The sequence below is a fragment of the Sinohyriopsis cumingii genome, chromosome 6, assembly GCF_028554795.1.
Source record: "Sinohyriopsis cumingii isolate HCF-2022 chromosome 6, ASM2855479v2, whole genome shotgun sequence".
Lineage (NCBI taxonomy): Eukaryota > Metazoa > Mollusca > Bivalvia > Unionida > Unionidae > Sinohyriopsis > Sinohyriopsis cumingii.
In genome coordinates, this window is record NC_142966.1 from 21,006,246 (window position 1) to 21,033,949 (window position 27,704).

A 27,704-nucleotide genomic window follows, 5' to 3' on the forward strand; every position below is an offset into this window, starting at 1 on the left:
TCCCTGTATGTCTTCTTTGACTGAAGCTGTTGACTTTTGTCTATGAGTAAATGGTTCAGTTTCTGAATGAGAGAATTTTCTTTTTTTTTTCATTAATTGTTAGATATGCAATGAACATGTATAGATTTTTCATATTTTCCCAAAGCTCAGTCAAAACTGTCTTTACGTTTGATATTACGATTTAGCACTAATACACTAATAATGTTAACACCTAGAACCTTAATAACAAGAGACAAATTTTAAGGCTGGAGAAATTAATTACTGTAACTGAAATAAGTGCAAAAGAGCAGACCACTCGCAAAAAAGCGGTTTAAATGTCAGTAAAACAAATTTAGGTTGTTATAAAGGAAAAGGAGTAAATCAGAAATTATTTCATATGCTAAATATGTGATCTTCAAATGTAAATGTGATTTCATGTTTAATGTTAGAAGTATATTTTTCCTGCTATATAACTTCATTTTTTGATGAATGCATACAATATTTTTGGCAAAAACTAATAATAAAGAATACAATATATGTATAGTGATTAACCATATGGATAGTGATTATGGTTATTTTTCTTTAAATTGTTCTGAAACTGGACCTTGGAAACTTGTCTTTTTGTACAAACCTGCTATAAGACACCATCTGTCTTTAGATGTTGGCAGAAGGGATGGTCTCTCATAACTGGTTTTACTGCATTACCAAGAAGTTACAGGCCCCTGTCCCAGAACATTAAATAATATAACTGTGGCACACCATGGTACATACTGTATTGCTAAATGTTCAGAAATAATAAGGTATATCATGGTAAAATGTATTGTGGTACCCAGCTCTGCAGAATACTTTCTCCTAACTGTATAACAAATCATGTTTCTGTTAAAGGGTTGTCAAATTTTAATTTTTTGCAAGACTTCCAATTGAAATGGAATCCAAAATGATGAAATTTCTTTCTGAGAAGTTTCAGTGCAGTTAAAAAATTTGAGCACAGCTGTAATTTTTTTATGCAAAAAAGGAGACTATCCAGTAACCAGCTCATGATTTAGACAATGGAGTGTTGAAACAGCTGCTCCATCTTTTGAACTATTTATACATAGAGATATACAGCAACAACAGGAGGCCTTAATTAATTCAATTTACATGTACTCTACAACATTAGATGACTGGTTGAGGACTTTTTCAATGGGCAAAGATCAAATAATATATTGGGAGATATGATAATCAAGGTGGTGATTTTGAAACTAAGACTTCTGCATTATTGGTATGAGTGACTTTGACCACTTCTGGATAAGGACAAATTTCTACGCCTGATGGTGGAATATAGTGCTACACCCTGGATGAGCTGTCAGGGGTAAATTCTGTTTACCTCTGTCCCTCCATAATTATCACAAATGTTTTTTTTTTTTACATTTATGGGGTCACAAAGTTTGGTGTAAGAGAATGTCCCTGGGTTCATGCTAGGTATAACACTGTTAATGAAATTTGGTTTCAGATTTATACCACATGATCCATCATGGTATGTATGGCAAAGAGACTCTTGTACTGCATGGACAAAGAAATAAAGTTTATTCTTGGTGACAGATCTTACATTACTAGCTAAGCATGAAAACTGGATTCAAAACATATAAAGCTTCAAAAAGAACCAAAGATATGTTAAACAAATCAATGACATCTTCCCAGATCATTACATTTGCCAAAACCAATGAGCACTGTGGATTCTTTTTTTAGAACATACCTGTACCTCACCACCAAATAAACTCTATAAATATCACGGACTTGATACCACTAGCATTTCTTTTTCCACAAAAAAAATATTCCTTGAACTGAATCATGAAGAAAGCCCAGAGAAGAATCTAAGAATATAAAAAGTGAAACAGATGGGGTGTTTGTCAATGATCAGATATGGAAATCATGAGTTTCATCAGCAGCCTGTCAAAAATGATGTTGCAAAAGTACATGTTTTGTGATTTTCAAGTTTGATTCACTGAATGCATTTTACACACTATACTATGTGTGTATATGTCTGCATATCTTGCCCAACTTCTTGCCAGCAAGAGGACATGCACAACTTGCTAAATACAGAAGAGCTTTCATAATGTGGAAGCACCATGAACCCAAATGTGGAACCACTGCAGGTCCACATTTTTAAACTGTATATGCACCTCTGCTTTATTTAATAATGTGCAACAAGGTTCATAATCATGTAACCCAGAGCAAACAATGGTGCAAAATAGCAAACAGGCTGAAATTTATTGGTAATACTAACATATGGTGAGAGAAGTTGGTGCTAGCAACTTTCGTATATACATGAACGAGTATTATAATAATTTGTCCAACACAAATATTCATATAATGGATTGTAATATTAATGGATATTAGATTTTAAGATGTCAATTAAAGTTAATAAACTAATAAACTTATGATGGTCTTTTAATAGGAATCATGTAGTAATAGGAATCATTTAGTAAAGACAAATTTGCATTTAAGTAAAACTGAGCTGCCTCATTCTATATGCATCTCATAGAAACTAACATTTCCTGTTACAGTATGAAAAAAAAATAAATGCAAATAATTCGAATCTTGCCTTGTAACAAAAAGAGCTTAACCCTGAATTGATCTGTGCAAATAAAATCCCAAACAAGATTTTTCAAACAACCTAATCTCCTTAAGACGATCTGGTTAAAAATCCATCCTTTAAAAACATTTTCAAAAGGGTTGATTTAAATTTTGACAATTTTAAATTTTGACAAAAGACCTTCAAAATTATATACTGTTGTATAAACAAGGACTGAATTGTCTGTAAAATCAACTTGTCTTCTTGTAATTCCTTAAACCAGTCCCCAAACATGTATTGACACAGGAGCTCACATCGTTTTTAATATATACAATGCTGTCCGCATTTCTGCGCACCTATATCCAATACTAATGCAAAATGCATACCGAATTTGACCAATTGATGAAGATAAAATACCGCAATGCTTACCATTTGAAAAAAGGCAGTCGTCACCAGAATATTCTGTTCAAAATAATATTAATTTTTGTTCACACGGGATACCACCACTGTGTCTTCATGACTTGCGAGATGTCGACCAATTCTGCACACAGCTCTGAAAAGATGTAATGCTTATCCATCGGGTCATAGAAATGAAATACATTACTTTGGACTGTTTCTGTCAGCAGTTGAGTAATTTGATCAGGTTTATAACTAGTTTTACAAAATTCAATGTAACAGTGCCAATAAATGGCAAGTGATATTAGGCCAAACTAACCGATCTTGTAAAAAAAATTAATAAAATTCAATATCTTATTTTTAAAAAAGTAAGCTATTATGTGGAAAAGAAACAACAATGAATAAGGTGTAATGTATTTACAACGTCTTGTTCATGGGAAAAAATTACAAAAGAATTTAGAAACAGACCATAGGCCGGGAAATTTTGTGAGAATCCCGTTCTAGCAGCAAGCTGACATGTTGGGTAGCAGACGATTTTGTACATGTGGGACAACTTCTTGTAAAACTGGAAACTTTGATTAAGATGCTTAATTTTTTTAAGGTATACATTTCCATCTTTTATAAAATGTATTTATTTGTATGATTCTAACAGATACATAGTAAATAGGATTTTCTGGGTTACAGGTTCAAAAAGGTCATGGAGTGGATCTTCATGATGACATTTAGAAATCACATTTTCATATGCATTTTGAGTCAAAAGGTGAGATATTTGTGTGCATAAATCCCCACCTTTATGAGTATCACATTTCTTAATTAAAGTACAATCTTTCTTTCTTTATACAAATTGAATTTGTGGCAACAAATAACACGTGATCCAATGTTTACAAAAATGACATATCATTGCGCAGAATTACCCAACGCAGAGAATTCGCCAACATGGTGGTAATACAAGGGACGACAATTTCTCATTTCAGCTCTGAGATTCAACAATCTGGACTACAAATTTGGCTTAAAAGGATTAACAGTCCGTTTTTTAATCTGAGTTTCCTCCGAAATATTTCCACCCCATTTTTCATATTTGGACATTTAGGTTGGCGTGTGGAGTCATTGCAACTGCATATATAAAATTTGAAATTGCCGCCACCATGAGTTAGCGACATGGTAGTCACTTACCTACAAGTCCCTGAAGGAACTGAAAACCAGAGGGAAATGTTTACCACATAAAGATTTGGAAAATTTATGGATAATGTAACACTATTAAAGATAAATTATTGTCAAAGCCAGGTCACAACTGCAGTTAAATTTCTAGTCTTGAACATAGTCATGCGGAATAGAATCCACATCTTCCAAAACAATACAAGCAGAATCTTTACAGCACACTCACCCCATGGCCTTATTGACATTAATCATTTGGTTTAACAGGTCTAGCTCTATGGTCTATGTAAGCGAGAACAGGCATTTGTATTTATGCAAATTAATTAAACGATTATTTACTGAACTTACAATTAATTATTTATTTTGAAAATGCTGATGATATTAGAGACAAGATACTAGATTAAGTTTCTCTAATTAGCAAGAGTATCTTATATATAGATTTTAAAGAAATATATATTTTATACTTGAACTCTGACAATCTTTGCCAACCCTTACACATAAACTACATTTGTTTAATATTTATATTTTGAGAAAGAGGTTGAAAGTGAGTGTGAGTCTGATCAGATATAGTATAATCATTTATGTTTTCAAATCAACTTCTAGACAACTCATTAGGAAGATATCGAATGTTTAGTTTAATGTAGGAAACACATATCTGTGTACCAGAAACAATCAAGCCAGTTATAGAAATATGATATCAGGATGTCTCTAGGCTGATAAATATACAGAGGTAGAGAGCTTTTAAATCTGAATTAAAGAAATATGTAACCTACGGTCGATGTTTGTTTGTTGGCTCTACCTGCAAATTCCCCAATGTAGCTGTTGCCCACCCCACACAGCTACAACAAACATCTTATCACCTCCTTGAAAAAAACAAACATTGTCTGTGATTCTTTTGCACATAACATACCAAGGACAAGATGAGTTGCACAAGGAACTGCATCATACTGTCAATTCTTCACTCTAAGGGAAGATGTGTGCACATCAAAAGAACTGTTTTTTTGGGCACAAAAAAGATAACAAGAACTATGGGAAAGCTGTTGCTGCTATTAAATTACTTACTTAATGACACTGCACTTAACAGTACCTTTTTATTTTTCATGCCCCTTTAATCTTTGGTACCATTACTGTAATTTGTTCAGAAAGTTTTCATATCAAAGATTTTCTACAGGATTGGAGATCAATCTATATGGCTCATGATTTGAACATGGATTCAAGTCATGTACCATCATTTTGTGTTCATCAATTCCAGCAATGTAATAATAATAATTGTTTATGCAAACATCCCTAACATATACTCACTCAAGCATACCGTAATGGTAGCAAAATGAAAGTCTCAGTTATTTACCATACTTACCTGATTATAGGGCCTATTCTGATCTTTTATAAGATACCATATCAGCGCATGTTTAGACCATGGGCTTGCTAGATGAACAATACAGTATGTATTCCCCCAAGTTAAAATGTTTACATTTTAGTGTCAAAAAGCAGAGATGCAATAACCCTAAAATGTAAAATATAAATTCATTATAGTCAAGAAATTTAAAATTCTCATGAACAATCTTTAAACATGAAAACTTGTCTCCTTAAGCATAAATGCTAACTGCTTAGAAACTGATCCCATAATATGGTGATTATTCATAGTGAAATGTACTGGTATAAATAAAAAGAGTATTTTTCTGAATATTTGTTTATCATTTTGTTTCTTTGAATCTGTCAACAAACTGAATGCCAAATGATACACAAAATCACTTTATACAATGATTTGTAGCTGCACATACCGAATGCATCACACATGTAAATATATGCATGTGAAGTAAGTAAATGACAGTCACCTAAAAATGTCATTGGAGAACAATCCTGCCATGGAGCAAAGAGCATACTGTACAATTCAAGCACTCTTAGGCTACTCTCAGACTAGTTTCAAAACCACCTGGATAAAGTTTACAGATTCAATTTTATGTTATATCCTACAATTCTGTGGTGATTTTCATCATTTTAAAGATGGATTCATGGAAGATTACTTACCAGTATGTTCTGGAAGACCTTTGAAAATGATAAGCAGGAAGATGCTGTTGTGAAGGGGTACAGTAATTGATGCTCAATACAAAGTGAAAGATAATTCTTTTATGATGGGCTTAAATTCATTGCTATTTTTAAATTTATTTAAGAATCAGCTGAAACTCATAAAGTTTTGTGCAATATGAGTCCTGCAGCTGTTGAAAGCTGACCAAAAACAGACTGGGGCCAAAATTGCCAAAAGGCTACATGTCAAATATAAAGCCACCAGATACTTCTGAATGAGACTGTTTCAGGTGATGAAACATGGGATTTACTTTTTGAAACCCCACTAACGAGAACATAAATATAGTTTGGATCAAATAAAACAAGCAGAGACCACAAAACAATCAACATTGACTTTCAAGAGAATTTTATACATTCCTTTTTATCCAAAAGTCTGTCATCCACCTAGGTACCTATGGCTGACTCTGGTGTGTATATGGGCATTTTCAAGCCTCCAAATTGTACCAAAAGCTATGGAACACTACCAAACCATTTCATTCATTCAGTCAGTGACCTGGACCTGTGACCTTTTTGCCCCGAAATTATGGTAATACAGTTTTCTCCCTAGCATAAGGGAAAGTCACCCGGGAAAAAAAAATTCTGCACTTCAAGGGGTTTTATTCATTTATGTATTTACTTCAGCTTCAGTACAAACAAAAAAAGAATAAAAAATAAATAATTAAAAGCAAACAAATAAAATTTCACACTGAAGTTTATGATTTATTTAATTTTTTGTTAAAATACAGATAATCTGATGTGCAACAGATGCACACGAAAAACAATAAACACCAAAATTACCTGATGTATCAAAGCTGACAACTAGAAATTATACAATCCCTCTAGAGAGCTAAAAATGCTTTTCCCTACTCAGCATTTACACATGGTGCACACCACGCCTCCCTTTCCTGTGGCAGAAAGCCAACTGAATTCTGCCTTCCATAATCGCACGCGATTATTTGGGGATCTGGTTTGTGACATCGAGGAAACATCAATAGTTTGATCAGGTAAGACAGTTTCAGAAGTTTCCTTCTGCTCATCAGATAGAGCTAATTCATTTTGTTCACTCGACTGAGAAAACAAGAACTTGAACAAATGCCATCTTGTTCTCTACCAGAACCAAAATTTCTTTACCAATAGTGATTAAAGGTTCGGTCTCCAGTTACTTTCATATCCTATTTTTATTTTCGTCCCAAAACTTTCTTTACAAGAACAAATACTTCTGTAAAAAAAGAAGGTAATACATTTATCACACAAAATGAGCACAATATTATGTGATGGGAACCAATGACATGATTTTCATGATGGCCACAATGGATATCCTAGCAGCACAATTTTCATCTAGAACCAACTAGACCCTGCGTTGAACAGGTGTATAAAGTTTCAAAGCAATCCTCTATGTAGTTAGGATAACAAACTGCTAATGGACTGATGGCTGCTGGACAATATAAAAATCATGAAACAAAGAACATGAGCAGATATGAATAACCTCAGTCACTGGGCTTTATTTTCATCTTATCATTTAGAGTATCTACTATAAACAAAGTAAAATTACTCTTATCTAACTGGATAAAACATACACAAACAGAAACACATACACACAATCAACTACATCATTTCAAAGAATTCATTTTTAAATGATATCCAAAGTACAGCAAACCAAACAATTGTTTACAGGTATTTTGTTTTTAAAAAAATATACAATCGCTATTATATGTAGTAAACAAAAATCCAAGAAGCAAAGAAAAAAAAAATATATGTGAAAAATGCTGAATTTCTTTGTATCACAGACATGTGCATTCATTTTTTATCAAAACTACAAATAATGCACCCAATTAACAATCTTGTGTACAGTAACAATGTTGACTAGGGGTGTTTATTCACAAACATTATATTACTGCTGAAGAATATCAAGATGTAATAGAGACAAATTTAAAAAAACGAGACCTTTATCACTAAACTAAACTCCATGTATCAGTTTTTGTTTGTAAAACCAATACATACATTTTTTTATTAAAAAAATCCAAAACTTGGTCAGCTTGAATCAACATTTGCTGAATACTGTGCATGTAGTGCCGGTGACTTAGTAATTCATTAATCATTTTTGTATATATAGTGGTAAAGAAATACATAGATGCCTTTCATATAATGGATTAATTGAAATTCAAACAGGATAATGTCCTTCTTGTGCTAGCAATTGCTTTTCACTCTAGAGCAATGTCCCGTGGCTATTAAAAGGCTTGTTTATTACATTTTGACAACTTGTTCACAAAGCATGAATGTGTATTCATCACAAATACTTTAAAACTGCACACATTTCATACTTAGTGATATTTCTTATATTTTAAAAAGAAAATACACTTGTACATACAGTATTCATAAGTAAAAACTGGATACTGTACCTTTTAATGAATTTTTCACTTTTTTTTAAAAAACATAGTACAGTATCATGCTAAGTTGCGTCTAAATCCAAATTCTCATTTTGTGTATGCCCGTATTTTTTTGGCAACTGATACCCTGCACCCACTAACAGTAATAAAAGTTGTTGTTGTTTGGGGTTTAATGCCATTTTTCAGCACAAGATAGGCTATACATGGCAGCCATTGTAACTAGTGGAATAAGAACCACCGACTCATGGATAGCAACTAGTAAATGTTCTCACACACCCATGTTGACTGAGCCTGAGACTCAAACCCACATGGACAGAGTCAATCAAAAGTAATAGCAATAGCCCATACCCTCCTTCTTAATATCCCTTACATGGATCTGTCCCTCTCTTGCATATCACAGAGAAAAAAATCAAACTTCAAAAACTGTTTTTCAATACTAATCACTTGCTGAAAACATCCCAACTGCAATGAATGATATTAAAATGTTAAAAGTGAACAAATATTTTTAAGAAAGGCTAACCCGTGCAAAAAGTTTCAAACAATATGGACCCATTATATGTTTTCAAACAATATGGTCCCATTACATCTCAATGAATGATTTCATGCTAGAAATCAATGCAACACCCCCAATTTAGGATCAGTTTCAGCTAAATACTTTTTCATCCCAAAACCAAATAAAGAACTCTTTAAGAAAAGTTTTCAATATTAAGGATCACTAATTTGGAACAGAATTCTAAAGGAAATTAGAGAAAGTACAAATATAAATAAATTTAATTATAATCTAATTCAATGGATGAAAAGAGGAACCTGTTCCATCTGACAAATACATTATAACTTAAAGAATAAATTCACTGAACTTACACTTGGTTGTCTCACTACTTTTGTACTCTATATACACAATGATCCTAGTTGGTGCATGTTCATTTAAAGTTTGTTCACCGTATATACTAGCATATAAGCCCGTTCACGTATAAGCCGACCCCCAAACTGAACAGGTATAAACACTAAAAAGTGCATGACCCGTGTAAAAGCTGACTTAAACTCCGAGGCATCTCAAGATAAGTTCTAAATGCATTTATTTAGGCAAACTTTTATTTAAAAAAATTACCCATATACTTATCTCGAGGTTGGCGTGCATGATTATTAAAAAGAAAAGATATAAACTTGTTTGAAAAGTAATTTATTTAATTTTCTGTTTTCTTATTGTTTCTGCCTAATTTAGATTTGTGTATAATTTGATCGAACGAGGATTTAGCAATCGCGAATTCCTATAACACTACCTCTCCCTTCTGACTCGATTATCAGTGCACTGATAATTACGTTTTTACTTTGCTTTGAAACTGTAAATACCTAAACTCATTAAAATGTAATCCCAATATGACAACACAATGAACAAACAATATTGTTCGAGTCAACGCTCACAATTAGGCTACTGAACGTATTTACGTAATGGCGCCACCGCATGTACATTGTAGGTTTGATTATGAACTGAATTAAGTACATCCCTTTAAGTCGAATCATGGGCACCATTGTACTCAACTTTTATGATATCTCCAAAATACAATAATACAGTTTCGGAAATAATGCTTCAAAAATTATGCTAATACAGAAAAAGCTGAGTTGTAGTTTGCTTTGATGTAAGCGACCTTACACCATACCTGTCAACTTTCACGCCTACCTCCAGATTTCATAATATCTTCCGATTTTTGCAGAGAACTTCTGACTACTACATTATGTCTTCAATTTTCATTTTTTCTAAACAAGAAAAGTCCTTCATGTTCTGTTGTATCACCGGTGAATTATGGTTGTGACGAAATAATTATTTTACTATAAAGAATTCACTTCTTCACTAAATATAATGTTAAGTTTAAACATTATTCACGTAAATTAATGATTTTGTTTACCTCTACAATAACACATAAATAAAAAAATAAACCTGAACAAAAAAATAAACCACAACAATAAAATCGTCCACAGTTAATTTCAATCCCAAGAATGATCACTACGAATGCTGTAACTCCATATGCTATAGCTCCATTCCCATGAAAGAAACTTACACGAGTGAACATGCGGCATTTTTATACCATATATACCAATGTTAAACTGGTTATAGTTACCGGTCAAAATTCCCTCTTATCACAAGCCAGTTTCATGGTTTTAACGATTAACTGGCCTGGACTGCTGTCAAAAAACAAAAGACAAAATCACCGACTATCAACATAGGAGACACCGAAACACCGAACTTTCCATTGTGTGGAAAGTAATATTTGTTCAGCTAAAACACAAAACTAAAATTGACTGATGTTGATCTTAGTTTATCTCTATGGGAATTTTAGCCTTTATTATTACCACTATTCGTGAACAGGTAAATTATGACGGTTAAGTGCCTTGTACAAATAAATGTGCATACCTTTTAAAAAATATTACCTCAATTTGTAGGATCACTTATATCATTGAAAATGAGTAACTCGTGAGCGCATGATTCAACGTAAATGAAACAGCTATTAAGGACTAGCTGAAATGTTATCTGGAAGAATGCAATTTGTTCGAAACAATGAATAAAGCGAAATCTGCTTCTATATTTGGGAATACATAAGGATTTAAGTGACGCTATGTACGCTTTGCACTGTGTAAGTAGTGTACATTATAGTTCAGCATGGTCTCCCTGGTAAACTCAACTGGCCTGTGAATTATGAAGTCTGCATTTAACTTTCATTTAATTTCATGTTGGAGAAATATGCACATGCAAAATAATAAGAAAATCAATCTTAGCAATTTATAACAGTTTAATAATTGTCGGGTCACCAAAAGTTACTTTGTTTTTTTCACATGCCTATGTCTTAGGACACAGACAAAATTATTGTTTCGTTTCCTAAGATTTACAGCCATTGCAGTAGTCAACAAAAAGACATAAAAACTGTCCATTGGCCCGCGGATGAGCCAACCCCCCTTCTTCCAGGCCTCTATTTTTTCCTTAATTATTCGGCTTATAAGCGAGTATACTCGGTATTGTCTATCTATAAATACAGCTTATCAATGTGTGTGTATGTATGTCTACAGTATGTACATGTACTTTGAATGTAAACATGCATATATTAGTAGGACAGGTGGAGGATTAGTTCCATACAACTGTCACCCTCAGAGGCCACTATTGTTATCAATGCTATTATTATTATTATTATTATCATTATTATCATGGGAAACTTTCTGTTTGTAAAAATGTAGTTTTTGTTTACAGCAAGTACATGTTCAACTAATTTTAATGCTGTAACGCTTACCTATTGCATAGCTGGGACTTTTCTGGGTGGAAAATCCCAACCATATGATGAGAATTCATCCTCCCATTAGGGTAAACTGGAAGATTCCAGAATCAAAGACTGCACCACAGACACCCAAAAGATATGTTACCCATGCCCAGTGTCCTTCATTCTTTTCTGTTAACACACACTAACTTTGTGAGGCATCAGTACAGAGTGGGAGGATGGAATCTGGCTATAGCAACAGATAAGTATTAAATCATAAAAAAAACTGTAAACCCCCTTGCCAAAAAATACAATTCAATATCAGTAATATTTACCTGTCACTACTGCATAGCTTCATTTATCAGTTTTGGGCTTGGCTGATGATACAAAAACTGGAAAATAAAAACAAACACAAACATATTCCCCTCATTAAATGGAATACACATACAGTACACTTTCTAAGTGAGGACAATCAAGCCGAAGGGGAATGTGCCTTCACTTTCATGAGCTAATAAGTGAAGGTAAAGGAGAGGGAAATAGTACAAGACAGCCAAAGTGTGGCTTTCATCACACCCTCCAAAGGACAAACGAGTTAAGACAGGCCCAGTTGGCTTTAATTTTCATAAAAAGCATGTCCCTATTGGTAAGGGACTGGTAAACTTGCTTGATAGTTAATGCAAACCACCTAGAAATAGTGGAAGCTGAAATATCAGTTAAACCATTAAAGGACAGGAAAAGACACGGATTGGAGATACTGATACCAAAGCTTATAGCCATCTTATGACTGAAAGGACGCAGCCATCACCCTTAATGCAAGACCAAGCCTCTGAAATTAAGTCTAGTCAGGTGCCTGTGGGAACTAGCAGAAGAGGTACTGTACATTCTGCATGTGATGGAGCAAGTCCCTAGGACCATCCACCCTTATCTGCAGGAAAGGGGGGTCAGAATCATGAACTACCTACCTGGGCCTTTGCAGTACACACTTTAAAGGCCCTAATGCCAAGGGGATGCCCTATAATGGGGTTTTTGCTTTCATTGGTGTCGCACAGCTTTAAAGAATTTAGCTGATGAGTGTGGTCAGGATAATTTCACTTCTTGGCCAATTTCAAAGACCTTGTTTACTGATTTGTCTAAAGACCAATTGTTGTCCTCTGCTGCCTTAACTAACATGGAAAGGAGAGGGTACCAAGTCAGCCTGGTCTTGATCTAACTCATTCACATCAAAATGAGAAAAGATGTCTTCATCCACTCTCTTCTTTGAGGCAGGTCTATAAGACCCACAGTTTCTCAGTTGTGGAAGATACTTGGGTGGAAGAGGCACTTGAACTCCTCCCTCAGAGCAATCTGACCTGTCCTTAGCGGTAGATTCAGCAGGTTAGTCAGAGTAACTCTCCACCTGCCTGGAGTATTTATGGGAAGAAGATCCACCCCATCCGTTCTATAATGACCCATGTTCATAAGACAGGCCAATTTCCTGTAGCAACAACCTCAATACCATTGTACCAAGGTCCAGAAGTCTAGGGCTGACACAAGGAAAGGACCAATTGTTTTAATGAGGTGGAAAGCCCTATATCCTGTAAGGATAATACAGAAGACATGGATGTTTATCCAATCTCTGTCTGTAAAATATCATCTGTAAGCTGACTCCCAGTCTCCTGTCAGATGAAACAGCAGTCTGGAGGGGTGGGAGGCTTGACCAGAACCCTATCCCTGTATTGTAGGGGCTCCAATGACCAGTGGCTCATCACCAGTCAATGGCAGGTCAAGCAACTCCTATCTGTAGAAAGATTTTTAACAGATCTGATAGATTTTAGATCTTCCCATACCTGTCAACAAACCACAAGCTATGGGTAAATGGGTGCTGCTCTCTCCTTACAGTGTATGTCAGGGTGCAACTGACACTTCCAGCCCACACAATGCTATGGCTGAGTAGAGAGTACTGCTTCCCCATTCATAGGAAATTTACTAGCCTCATGCTATCAGACAACTGCTAATTTTCAACCCTGTATGCCATCAGTTAAATTTACTTACAGCATGCTCATCTGAAATTATGACAAAAAAATATTTTGCAATGACCAAAAAGTGGACATAAATCTTAATATCTTCCTTTTATCCCATTTGTTTTGTTTTGATGAAGAAAATAAAACATGTAAATTGAACATGAACTTGTCAAAACCTGTGCTTTTCAAAAATTACAATTTGAACTATGTCATGAAAAGTAAATCCTACATGTAACAAAATCTACCAAACATTAAACTCATGTTTTTCAAAAACTAGATCAGAGCTTGCAGAAGTTTAAAGAAGTGCTAGAAGATAAAATGAACCTGTTGTTTGTTTTCATTATACTTGGAGGAATTCGATAAGTTGGTATACTGGCTAAGAAAGAAAAGACACTTGGTGACAAAAGCCAATTCTTGGTGCTCAGTAGAATGTGAAATTGTAATGGCCCTCTTTTATTATTAAGGTCAGTACATACATGTGCACTGAATCTCCTGTTAATAAAGATATTAAAATTCTGTCAAATATATGTAAAATAATATGCACAAGTAACATAAGAAAAGTCTTTTAAGACATGCTTAATTTGTTGAGTAAACTGCACTCATTTACAAACTCTAAGATTTTACAAACATGAGACAGTATTTTTTCAAAATAAAATGTTCCTCATCAACGTTTCTGTTAATGAACATGTTTTTCAAATGCAAATAATGCACATGTATTCGAAAGAATTATTTGCCAGCAAGGTAGCAAGGCTAATAATCAGCCAGATGTATAATTTTATTTGATTTGCTGTAAAACCAGTTCTCGTCAACTTGGGCTTTTCCCTAGTGATGTCACGTTTGATGAGATAATCATCCTTACTTTTAAATCATTTTAAATGAAATAAAATCTTACTAATAGTTTCCCGAAGCGCCTTAAGCACAGATATGTTACTGATATCCACATGCATGTTTATTTACACCTTAATGAGTTTGTAAACATTAATAGGCAGTAAACTACACTAATAAACTAACGTATCTACATGTGCATGCTTTGCAACTTTACATACAACCATACTGTCATGCTCAGATTTTAAAAATGCCATTGGGAAAAATATTGGGAATAGGTTGCAAACTAAACCCTCTTTAACACATGTACATGTACAGGAAAAGGAAAGACATCAGAAAAAAATCACAACAGCCAGTATTTGCTGGGAGCTCACTTTTTTTAATAAAAACAATGTTGTTCAACTCATTTATTTTTCAAAAGGAACATTTTCTCTTCTTGACTCTAGTGTCTTCAGTTGTATAGCTGTTAGATGATACATGTATATAGAAATGTACTTTTGAGTCATCCATTCTAATTATTTAGGTACTTGTCCATGTAAGTTTTATTGAGACATTTTTTAATTTTGTAGAATTTTTGTCCTAATCTAGGGCATCCTGTTAGTGCTTGTAGCCTGGTAGTTTACACACCTAAATCTCCCAGAAAATGGTTACTGGATGTTTTGCTGCCCCCATGTAACTCTGTTGGACAGCCTCCTTAAATGCCCATTACTTGTCCAGTTTTATGGAGTGCAGTGCTAGTCACTCATTATTTAACTTGTGGGTTCAGGGATGCACTCCTGCATGTTGCATGTGTGCAGAAGTGGCTCAGTGAACTGCATGCTGCACTATTGTCAAATATGTTTAAATCCTACTGTTGAATAAGCCCAGGTTGACTACTGTCATTTGTCCTTGGGCAATGCGCTTAACACAACTGTTTTGACACAATATAACATTTTTGTTGTGCCATAAAACACCAAACACCTCCAATTGTATCCCCCTCCCCCCCCCCCCACTTGTTGACCAGCTTAAAATTAATTAAAAAAACAAACTTACTCTGGACCAAGAGTGCAAAGGCATTCTTTAATTACTGGCTAGGTTTTAGTTGGGTTCACAGATGGATATACATTGAGTGCACCTGTAATGAGCAAGTTGGTAGTCAAGTGATTAATTACTGATGTTTGGCCTAGTGTTCTGCTAAGGTATACATCAAGTACACCTACTTGCTAGGGTGATGGGGTCCTGTTTACAGGTGCTTGTCATTCAAGTCACAGTATTGTACAACATGAACATGTCAAACATCTACATCTTATATAAATGTACATACATGATGTATTTAGTAGTAAAATAGGAAATACACATACAATTCCTTCACCTAGAAGGTGTAACATGCAGAATTACAAACTACTGTAGCTATCACCATACACTGGACTGAATTAGTGGGGATTGTGTGAATCCAATTTCTGTACACAGACAAAAGTACCACAGTAACCCAAATTCAAATAGCAGTCTCCCACCTTGTCCACAGTGCCATCCTTTTGCCCCATATACAGTCAGTTCTGCCATAAAGGTCTCATAAAAATTAACAAATTCCAGACACAGAACCAGGACTGGTGACCTACCTTAAATAAAATTCACGAGCCCCAACTCAAATTCCACAACCCCTGACCCCAGTTCCATGTGCCCAAAGGGCTCTATTTTTGCTGCTGTACTTTATATATTACATGAAATAAAGCAAATCATACTAAACTGATGTGTTTTTATACAAATCTCACAATATTTCATGTAAAGGAAAATGTCTTTATCCAGGTCGTATGTCAGCCATTGTCCAATTGCTCTATCAATGTCCTCCTTACTCAATGGATTAGCAGTGTTGATGTTCATTAGCATCTAAGTGCATCTTACATTATACCATTTTATAAAATTGTATGTAAGGTGGACGACCGTAAAAACTATTTTTTCCTACCATGAGTAGAATCATGTGTATGTTAAAGCCAAGAGAACACTACAGATAATATCCTAAGCAATCTGTCCCCTGTTCATAGGTCAAAGGTTTTGCTTTTTACACAGTTTACCGCTTTAATAGAAGTACAGTAAGTGGACAGTCTTCCAAAGGGGTAAGAGACATATATGGAATAAATATTACAAATTTACTTGCTGAAAAACAAGCTTTAAAAAATTATATATTTTGTCAGAGTGATCAAAGAGTTCTCAGGCAAATAAATCTTTTTGACAAGTCCAATGTGCACTTCACTTAGAATAGAGGAGGAGCCTGATCTGAAATTAGAGCAACCAACCCACCAGTGTTGTCTATCCGATTTTTGAGGCATTAATGCTCGAAGAGTACATGCTTGGTTGTCAAATTCAACTCTCTACTGAAACAAAAAAAAGCAGTCCACAAAAGCTTGAGGTAAGACAAATATAAACACAGATTTTACTTGCCCAGCAGACCGCTCTGGTGGCCTAGTGGTTAGAGCATCCGCCTCAAAAGCAGGAAGGCTTGGGATTGAACCCCAGCCGAGTTATACCAAAGACTTACAAAAAAACGGTACTAACAGCTGCCTTGCTAGGCACTCAGCATTAAGAGGTTAGTGTTAGGACTGGTCAGCCTGGTGTCAAGATAATGTGACTGGGTGGGACATCATGCTACATGTCTGCCACATGTTGGCCCAGTGCTAGACATCACTATAAACTCCCACACTGCAGACATCATAGCGACATCAATGAAAAATTGTTAAAGTTACGTTAAAAATCCTAATCACACACACACACTTGCCCAGCACAGATCTGTCTTTATACGGTGGCTTTTTTAAAACCATGCAATAAAACCATAATGATCATTATAACCACCCCAACCTCACATCCTTTTTTCTAAAGTTTTACTGGTCATAGACTAGAAAAGCTTAAAGAATGTCTGTCATGTGTTTGTCCATTAGGACAAATTTGTTATCACTACTCCTAAATGAAAATGATGCAGATTGGATCCAGTATGACAACCACAGCAGCCACCATGAAAAGTTTTAAGATACTCCTCCTGATCGGACAGTCATATCAACATGAAGTTTTCACTAAAAGACCTTTTAGGAGGTCTTGTTGACCCTAAATGAAAATGGTGCTGATACAATGCCTATTATGGCTGCCACAGTGGTAATCTTGAAAAAAAATGGTTATGGCTATAATTTCATGTAATGGACCATCATGGGAATTTTCACTTAAAGATTCTTCATGATGTCTAGTTGGTCCTAAATGAAAATGGTACCAATCTGACATCCAATATGGAAGTCACCATCTTGAAAAATCTTGTTATGTTGTCACTACTCCTGAATGAAAAGTCATATTTAGACAGGGTTTTCACCAAAAGACCATTTATGACGTGTCGTTGGTCTTAAATGAAAATGGTGCCAATTTAGATGTCTATTATGGCAGCCATCTTGAAAATCCTGCTATTCGTACTTCTCCATTAAGTCTTCTTATGATGTCTATTAGGTCCTAAATAAACAAAAATGGGCTGTCCTGTCTGACTGATACAGTGGCCATCTTGAAATCTTATGCTTATTCCTACCTAATGGATGACCATATCAACATGAGTTTTCACTTTTTACAATGTCTAGGTGGTCATCAATAAAAATGGTGCAGGTCTGACATCCAATATGGCCACCACAGTGACCATCTAGTAAATCTTATCACTACTCCTGCATAAATGGTCATATCAGCATTGTGTTTTCAATGAAAGACTGCTTATGATGTCTAATTGGTTGTAAATGAAAATAGTGCCAATCTGATTTCCAATACAACTGACACATTGGCCATTTTAAAAATCCACTTAGTGCTATATATACACTTCCCCAGGGGACCCGAGTGGCCGAGTGGTCTAAAGCGTTCTCCGTTATGGATCACTGCCAGCTCACCTCTGTCTGCGTGGGTTCGAGTCTCAGATTCAGCCAATGTTGGTATGTGAGAAAGCTTGCCAGTAGCTTCTCATGGGTCGGTGGTTCCTTCCGAGGGTTTTCTCGGGATCTTCCTCCACCATTAATACTGGCCGCCATGTATAGCCTATCATGTGCTGAAAAATGGCGTTAAACCCTACAACAACAACACTTCTCCAAGATGACTGGTCATATCAATATTATACTTGTAAAAAAAAAATTATAATGTCCTAAATAATGGAAATGATGAGGTTGCTATCAACTATGGGCAGCCATCTTGTCAATTTTTGCTTTTGTTACTTCTCCAAAACAGAACATGATATTAACATATTTTGTTGTTCTAAATAATGTTTTACAGCTCCCAAATTTGTGTCATTCCAACATGCAAAGCAGCTAATTATTGCTGAAGATTATAAGAGATGATTTCAACAATCAGCTGTTACAATGAAGAAATGGTCACTATTCCATTCTGCATTTTACTTGAAACAAATTTATCTCCTGATAAAAGAACAAAGAATATCTCAGTCAGAAAAAAATCTAGCCCCATAAATTAAGTCTTTACAGTACACATGCAAGCAGAATTGAACTAGTACATACTTGTGTACATGTCTTGTGACTCGACCATTGCTGCTTAAGGATTTAACAAATGGTTCACAATTAAGTGTGAATTCATTGTTTTCTGTTTGTGTTTTTGTTCAACAAAAGAAGCTATCATTTTCAATTTAATTGTCTATACTTCAGAAGATTAATTTTAATGTTTTAACATTAGAATAAATTTATACTGTTCACGAGAAATTCAACATGGTGTGCTTTCCGTCAAGTCAGTGTGCAAGTTTGTTCAGTGTTCTTAGAATTAAGTAAAAGATAAACTTACAGCAAAAAAAGTTCTAAATAAAAATGTATTGAATATACAAGACTTTTAAAAATATTTTGTTTCATATATATATATATATATATATAGTCTTTCAATCAATCTAAATAGCTACAATGATCCTGAAAAGCATAGGTCAATTAATAGTTCATATTATAACAAGATAATGAATTATAATAAGGAGAACTAATTTAAAAATTCAGCATTGCAAATGTGTTACATACAGTTGGTGCTCCTAATTTGACAGACATGGTTCACACAAGAATGACATGTCGATATGTTTGCCATATGTGCAAGGAATTAAATGCCCCACACACATACACAAACACCTTGCTAGCGTGCTTCAAAAAGTAAAACTGTCAACCAAGAGTTCTGAAATTTATTTTTGGTGAGCTTTTCTTGCTTTGCTTCCTCAATCATCTTCAAAAATGAATCACACTTGAACACTATTCCAACAAATGAAATAGTCATGCTTTCCATTTTATATATGAAGTAAAATCAAACTTCAAAGCAACGTCGCCCCTGTTCACAAACTTTTCAATACTCTTTAATACAGATGGCTCAAACATTCTCATTCAAAACAATGACATGCAACAACTTTTGTTCTTCTACATGCATCTAACATCTCTTTGATTTGCCTATAATGGCTTGTTCCATTTAAACTTTCGTTCTTTGCCTGTGCAAATTAGCACAATGGACTCACCCATTAGTCTTTAAACAGATAACATTAGCTATTGTCAGCTGATTAAGTAATACATGAAATGGTTGTTTATACCAAACCTCTTTTCCTTTTAATTGCCTCTATTTAAACTGCCCAAAGAAAAGTTTTACATTAGCTACAATGACTTTACCATTTATACATGCTTCATGCAATAGGCACATACTGAATTGTTTTATCCCCTCCATTTTTTTAATACTGAAAATCATGCTTCTCAAAACAAGACAGTGTCTTATGTTTCAGGAGTAAAAATCATGTTTTTAACACGACACACCATGTTATGGCATGTCAACATCTTGCAAAAAAAATTTCACATTTCATCAGCACAACCAAAGATTTCTGAAGCAAATTAGATTTTTTTTCAAAAGCCCAAAGGGCATCTCATTCAGAATACAGGAGGGGCATGATCTGAAATTTAGAGGGGCCATGGACATCGGACAATCAGATATTATGAGCACCATGAATACACACTCTATTTCCATGCAAATGTCAATGTAAATTTCATAGAATAACAGCACTTAAATGCATTAAATTGTACACATACTGCTCACGGCGCCCTGAGTGGCCGAGTGGTCTAAAGCGCTCTCCGTTATGGATCACTGCCATCTCACCTCTGTCTACATGGGTTCAAGTCTCGGATACGACCAATGTGGGTATGTGAGAAAGCTTGCCAGTAGCTTCTCGTGGGTCGGTGGTTCTTCCCGGGGTTTTCCCTGGTTCTTTCTCCACCATTAATACTGGCCGCCATACATAGCCTATCGTGTGCTGAAAAATGGCGTTAAACCCCACAACAACAACAACATACTGCTCAATCTTTTACAGTACTTTCAAACTCTCAATTTTTTTATTTTAATTACAAGAAAATTTTAATGGTGCAAATGTTTTTTAGATCCTTTCACAGCTTTTCATCATGGTCAGCTTGACATAAACACAAAAATAAAAACAGTTCTGCATGCAATTATTATTGAATTAGCCCATTCATATAACAGTCTGTGACACAGGCCCCAAACTGTGACTTAAACAAACTTACTATCACGCACTGAAATTCTACAAAACCGGACTCCAATTTTTACACGCCCAAAATTTCCCTTTTAAGTATTGTCACACAATGTTGCAATAGCTAGAAATCAAATTCAATAGGGTTGAAAGGGGTTTGAAGTTAATACAAATGTTGTTAGTGTTCTTCACTCCACTCAGTAAATACTGGTTGGTCATGATGTTCGAACTCCTCTTTTGGAGTTTCTGAGTGAATCCTGGTCAGAACCGAGATGACACATGCCGATGTGTTGTTTGCAATATGTGCAAAGAATTCATAGCCCCTCCCAATCATTTTTATTATTTTTTCACTGTTGTGCTTCACAAAGTAAAACTATGTCAACCATGAGTACTGAAATTTATTTTTATTGGGCTTTGCTGATAGCTAATTGCTTCCAAAACCAGTTAAAAAAATGAATTACACTTGAGCACTATTCCAACAACTGAAATGATCATGCTTTACATTCTATATATGCAGTAAAATCCGACATCAAAGAAATGTTGCCACTGTTCACAAACTTGTCAAAATACAATAGATATGGATTAAATATTTTCATTCAATCCTACCTATGCAATTAGCACAATGGGCTCACCCACAGCAGCCTTCAAACTCATCTCACTAGCTATTATCAGCTAGTTAAGTAATATGTGAAATGGTGGTTTATACCTGACCATTTTTCCCTTTCATTGCCACTATTTAAACTGCCCAAGGGATAGTTTTACTTTCAGCGTCAATCAAGACTGCTTACCATCTTATACATGCTGCATGTAATGGACACATACTGAAAGTGTGTGTTGGGGGCGGGGGGTAAGATAACCGAAAATTGTGTTTTCTCCAACCATGATGGCAGGGTGGGAGAGTACAAAATCATTTTCAGCATGACATGCCATTGCTTCAGTTTGATTAAAAAAATCAGATCTCAATTTCACAAAGGAGATCTGATTTAGATTGCACAGTGTTATGGCAGGTACATCAAGATCTTCAAAATACATTTACACATTTCATCAACACAATCAAAGTTTCCTCAGATAAATTTTTAAAAACTTTTGAGAAGCCCAATGGGCACCTCACTTTGAATACAGGACAGGCCTGATCCATAATTAGAGGGGCCCCAGGCTATCAGATTTTTTAAGCACTGAATGCAAATATAAACTTTCTGTTTGGACTCTGTTGTCTTTAAAATTTATTTCCACAAAGAATAACTGTTTATGTATTTTGAGATCAAATTTTTGACAAATATTTATACATTTGTTCATATACATCAAGAGAAGCAGTAACAACAAATGCAAATGTTAATTAGAATCAAAGTACAAGCCATGAAGTTTATGTAGGCATTCAATACCAACTATTTCAGTAATGGGTATCATTATCCAGAATTTTATTACATAACATTTAAATGGTGAATATTCACTTTATTTTGATCATCATACATCAACACTGCTTTGAATGGTCACTATTTACACACCACAAGAAATAAATGAGCAAAATTGTGTCAAAGTATTAGGACATATTTGGGTGAGGTCAACCTAATGAAACATTCCTACTACCCTGTCTTCTGTTATGTTAGATCCATTTTAGCACCTTGACACCACTTTAACACTCCATAGACTGGTAATCAATAATTTTTATCTCAAAGTTTTTTATGACAAAGTGCAGGGCATTCAACAATCATGAATGAATAGACTCTGGTTCAACTATAATAGTATTAAATTTTAGAACCAACAATTAACATTTAATCTAGGTAAATCTGAGTACAAAACCATATTGACATACACTTTAATTTCTTAAATTATAAACCCAAAACTGCTTTTCAAAAAGAAAATAACAAATTAATATTTTTACACATAAATAGTCTGTTGTACTACTGCCAATTTTTATTTTTATTTTAGAAAAATGTTTATGATTACTATAAAGTGGAGGGAGGTCTTTTTCCACGTGCATCTGTGCTTCTGAAATTTTCAATATAAATTATACCTTACAAATACAACAAGTATGACATATTTAGCTATGTTTGTGCACCATTTGGGTATTTTTTTTAATTTAGTGCATCTAGATAAATCACCCCTGTAGCAATTAGCATTATGCAATCAACAAAATTTATTTAATTTTAAAATATTTTATTTGCTTTCACTGACAAATACATGCATGTGTAATTGTGCAAATTTTTTGTAGATGTTTGGTCACAGCGAATTCTGACATGTAACCATTAAGATAGATATATGAATTACTCTCACAGTAAATTGCTGTCCACTTGTGATGGGATACTGTTTGGGGGCATGATTGGATTTTAATAAGGTTATACTAGGATAACAGTCAGACAGGTATGTTAAATCAGGGTCAGGTAGAGGAAATGACAAAGGTGAGACAAGCCAGAGGCAAAGTTTAGGAAATCTTGGATCAGTTGAAATAGGTGTCATAAAATCATATTTTCCAGAATAGTTATTAAGACATTAACCCCTGGAGGTTTTTGTCACCTGAAATTTGAGTAGGAAACACATTTTGAAAGCTATTTCTGAACACATCCTAATACATCAACGTCCAGGTGATTTTCCAATAGCATAATGCCTAGCTGTGTTAGAAACATTGCTTTTCATTGGCTATTTGGCTCATGCTTGAGCAGAAGGGTAAAAGTTGGGAGTCCTTTTTTGGGGGTTTAACTCTATTTATTATTTTCGTATTGAGACCACTCTATTCCAAATGCCCATCTTAGCCTACTTTTTGCAAAAGTTCATCTGTCTGTTTACAGTTCATACCAGTCTGCCTTAGGTCTGAGACCAAAAAGTCTAAAATCTGGACACAAAATCGGATTCCAACCACGGGCAAATTCTGGGTGGAAAAAAAAATCGGTTCAAAAAAATGAGGTTTTTCCCTCTTTTGAAGTGCAACAAGAACTTCCAGATTATTTGGTATCATTGTAGAGCTACATCTGTCTACCTTTCTATAATACCACCCATTTTAGTGTATCATACATGACCTTGACGCTACAGAGCTCGGCAGTAGGCTACTACATCCTGCCACGTAAACTCATCACCAGGGTTTAATGTGTTAACAAAGGCAGACTAGAGAGAATTATTCTTGCTTTCATGGGTATGTTAAATTTTTGGTGGTTAGAGAAAGTTAATCCTGACTGGTTAGGCTAAATGAGGGTATGTGTGTTCCATATGAATGTTTTAAGTAATTTCCCTGGCGAAATTTGTCAGTCCAAGTTTTTGTGCCAAAAGGGATGTCTGATGGACTTGGAGGAAATTAACTAACAAGTAATTTATCTCATTAAATAAATTGTCCAAGGGGTGAGTGTCTGCAAACCTGAGGACATGGGAAAAAGACTGGCTTCATAGAATGGTATAAAAAAATTATCTCACTCACATACAGTATGCTCACTAATGTCAGTTTGTAATTGTTTCTTGAATTTTTCAGTTTAAATTTGGTTTCAATTTTCCTCTAATTCAAAAGCTAATCAAGCATTCATTGTCTTGAATGTTATCTGATTTATGTATTGTAAGAAGTTAAGACAAGATGTGAAGTCCATTAATTCATCTGTGAAATTAAGTAGTGAATTCTGTCCACCAACGATGACCAGTGTCAAATGACATCATTCAGCTAGTGATTTATATAGCCCACAGTAAGACATACTAGTTTATCAAAGAGGTCAAGTTATGTCAAGAGGTCAAGTTATGTCATGGTTCCAGTCAGAAACATGAATATCTGTCAAAAAGACATAAATTTCATGATAATAAAACTGTGTATCAGTATCAGGTTGCAAACTGACCATGTCAGCTTAATTCTATCGAGTTACAATAAAATGATATCTGACACAACGAGAGTGGGAATACTGTTAGAAAAGAAAAACCTGACATATTTAGAATGTGTCTTATTTATTTCAATGAAAAATTAGCTCCATACCTGTGCTACATGTGGGAAGGAGTGCAGACTGCAACCAAGTTACAGCTGATGACCCAAAGTGGATGGAGAGAAAGTGAGAGAGAAGGAAAAGACATACTGCAACACTGGTCTTTCACCAACAGTGATGAAATTTGTTTATCTAGTTAACAGACTGGCTATTTCATTTCTCATAAAAATTGTAACTCTATTTCTAAGTGTAAGAGTATTATTTGAATGTCTCATTCAATTTCATTTTGTTTATATAATTGATTAAATTGTTACATTCTATAAATGGGGGGGGGTCGTGTTAGTCTATTTTATATCTATACTCTGATCACTGTTATCCATCAATTTATTTCATATTTTATTTATAGTTCATTCTGGGCAATATCACCATGGTTGATCACCTAGGATAACCACAGCACCATAACAGATGGGGAATTATATATCACTCCCTCCCTCAGAGTATGGTTGGGCTACAAGTTCTCACAACATGAAATGAATTTTCTATCTGAATGGTTATCTTTAAGCTGTGTCGTCAGGACATGAATTGCTCTGAGTAATTAATCAAATAATGGTGCTAACTAAATCAACTAACTGTACATGTATTAACCAACAAAAAATAGCAGAAAACATAATGTATACACAATATGGCATTCACGATTCAATTCACAAACTTTACTTGCACAAGGTACCAGTTATAAGATAGCGTACATGTACACCAATGTGACCAATATAATTGAATATAACTGTCTATATAATGTAACTTTATTACTGTACTCAAACATATGCATTGCAAATGAGTGACCTTTTCATACTGATGTAAATGTATGTACACATTGTGTACACCAATGCAATATGACTATAGTAATACAAGTGTCATATACATCTATAGGTGCTGGTGCACAAATGTTACCATTCAGTTTTATCTCTCCTTGTCTTATGTACTATCAAGTACTGTTAGCTCCTTTCTTTCAAGTATGCCATAATCTGCACCAAAACATATTTTTTGTCCAAAGTTCTGCATTTTATTCAAATTGTTATCTTTACCAACTACTTTTAGCAACAGATTTTTTCCATCCTTGAAATTATCCTTACAGTTTGCTTTTATCTGAATACTAAATTCACTGAAAATTAGTTTTTAAGAAATAAAAATGCACTGCTTGCTTATATTTTAAATTATATGCAGTGTCTTGTCCAGTTGTATTTTGTATTATGCTGAGTTTCTGTGTCTTGCAAATCATGTTAGATTTAATGTCTTTATTTTACTTTCTTTTTGTGTGGCTTTTGTTTTGTTATATAATTTCAGCAAAAAGCTCATTGGGTCTAATACTGAACTGGTGCTTTAAATCCTGTCGATTTTTTTAAAAAAAAATTCTCAATGAAAAGATGTGTACACCATGGATTAACATTTTTAAAGGATCTAACTGGTTCTGCAAACTTAGTACGGTTTTAGGTGCAAGGAAACAAAAGAAAATACTGACCCAAAAAATAAAATATGAAGCAGCTATATCTAAGACACTTACCGGTAATTTTGGAATAAGAGCTGGTAGAGACGTTCTTCTGGTAGACCGATGTGCAGAGAATGCACTAGCATTTGAAGAACTAGACCTTCTCCTTTTAATCACGGGGATTTTTCCATCACTGGTCATAAAATTACTAATCTGAGGTTTTAATACTGTTTCCATATATTTTGCAACCACAAAACCCGCTAAACCACAACTGTAGGCCAAATACGGCCTTAAACTTTGAGGTAGGTCTACTAAATTTGCACACGCTAAATATCGGCCAAAACTGACCAGGGATATAACTAATGCACTGTGCGTTGTTTCTAATGAGGAAAATACACTTGCACTACATACTGCAAGTAAAACCACAAATATAACCAAAGGCTGGGTAGTATTTGTTGTTGAAATATTCTCTGCAACCTCGTATGGGCCCCACGATGAGACCAAGAATAACTGTGCCAGGCTCTCTCCTACGAAACACGATGAAAACAAAAGATAGACACTGGTAGTACTCCATGTCTTCCGTAAATATAACGAAAGCCAGTAAAATGAACACACAATTGTAAATAATGGAACGATTAGGCCGCATATTTTCTGAAAAATAAATCCCACGTCGCAGCGTAGTAACTGATACACTATAACACTGCCAAACAGCAGTAGAATACCATAGACAATACCAGCATGTTGATTTGTGAAATTATTAGCTTCGTTTAATCCAAGCCAATTAAGAATAAAGCTGTAATTACCCTGCTCGAGAGGTTTAACCAATATTTGAATATAACCATTGTTTTCAACATCATCATCTTCTTTCTGTGAATCGTTTTTTGACCCCCTTCTTGATACAGAAGTTCTGTGCAAAGCCATTTTGTTCCTACAGCCGATTAAGCTGCCAATGGCACGGAATTGTGGGTACTATAACTGCCCCCTGGTGGAAATTACCGCCTTAACACGAAAATAAACAATGCTTGAATAGGCCTAGACAGAAACTGCTAAACCGTCAGAAAGTTACAAATTTTAATAAGTGGTATCCTTATTCACTGGTAATCATCATAATATAAAATCTGCTGATTTTAAAGTAATCAGTAATTTGATGAACACATAATAGGAAAATAGTGGTTGATTAAAGATTAGCGGACCGCAGAATATTGAATATGTATGTAGGTCAGTCAATACACAACACTTGAA

The 27,704-nt window shown here is 34.7% G+C and overlaps 1 protein-coding gene across 2 annotated transcripts in view; it reads right to left on the bottom strand.

Annotated features, from left to right (window-relative positions):
- The window catches only part of LOC149796471 (cGMP-inhibited 3',5'-cyclic phosphodiesterase 3A-like), a 259,042-nt gene extending 231,638 nt beyond the window's left edge, over positions 1-27,404 (bottom strand). The window contains exon 1 of one of the 2 annotated variants that reach the window (XM_089961176.1): positions 26,538-27,404. In XM_089961176.1, coding sequence (XP_089817302.1) covers positions 26,538-27,383 — 846 coding nt within the window. In that variant the 5' untranslated portion in view covers positions 27,384-27,404. The remainder of the gene's footprint in view (positions 1-26,537) is intronic. The other variant, XM_089961177.1, reaches the window with a different exon arrangement.
- Positions 27,405-27,704: the final 300 nt, after the last annotated feature.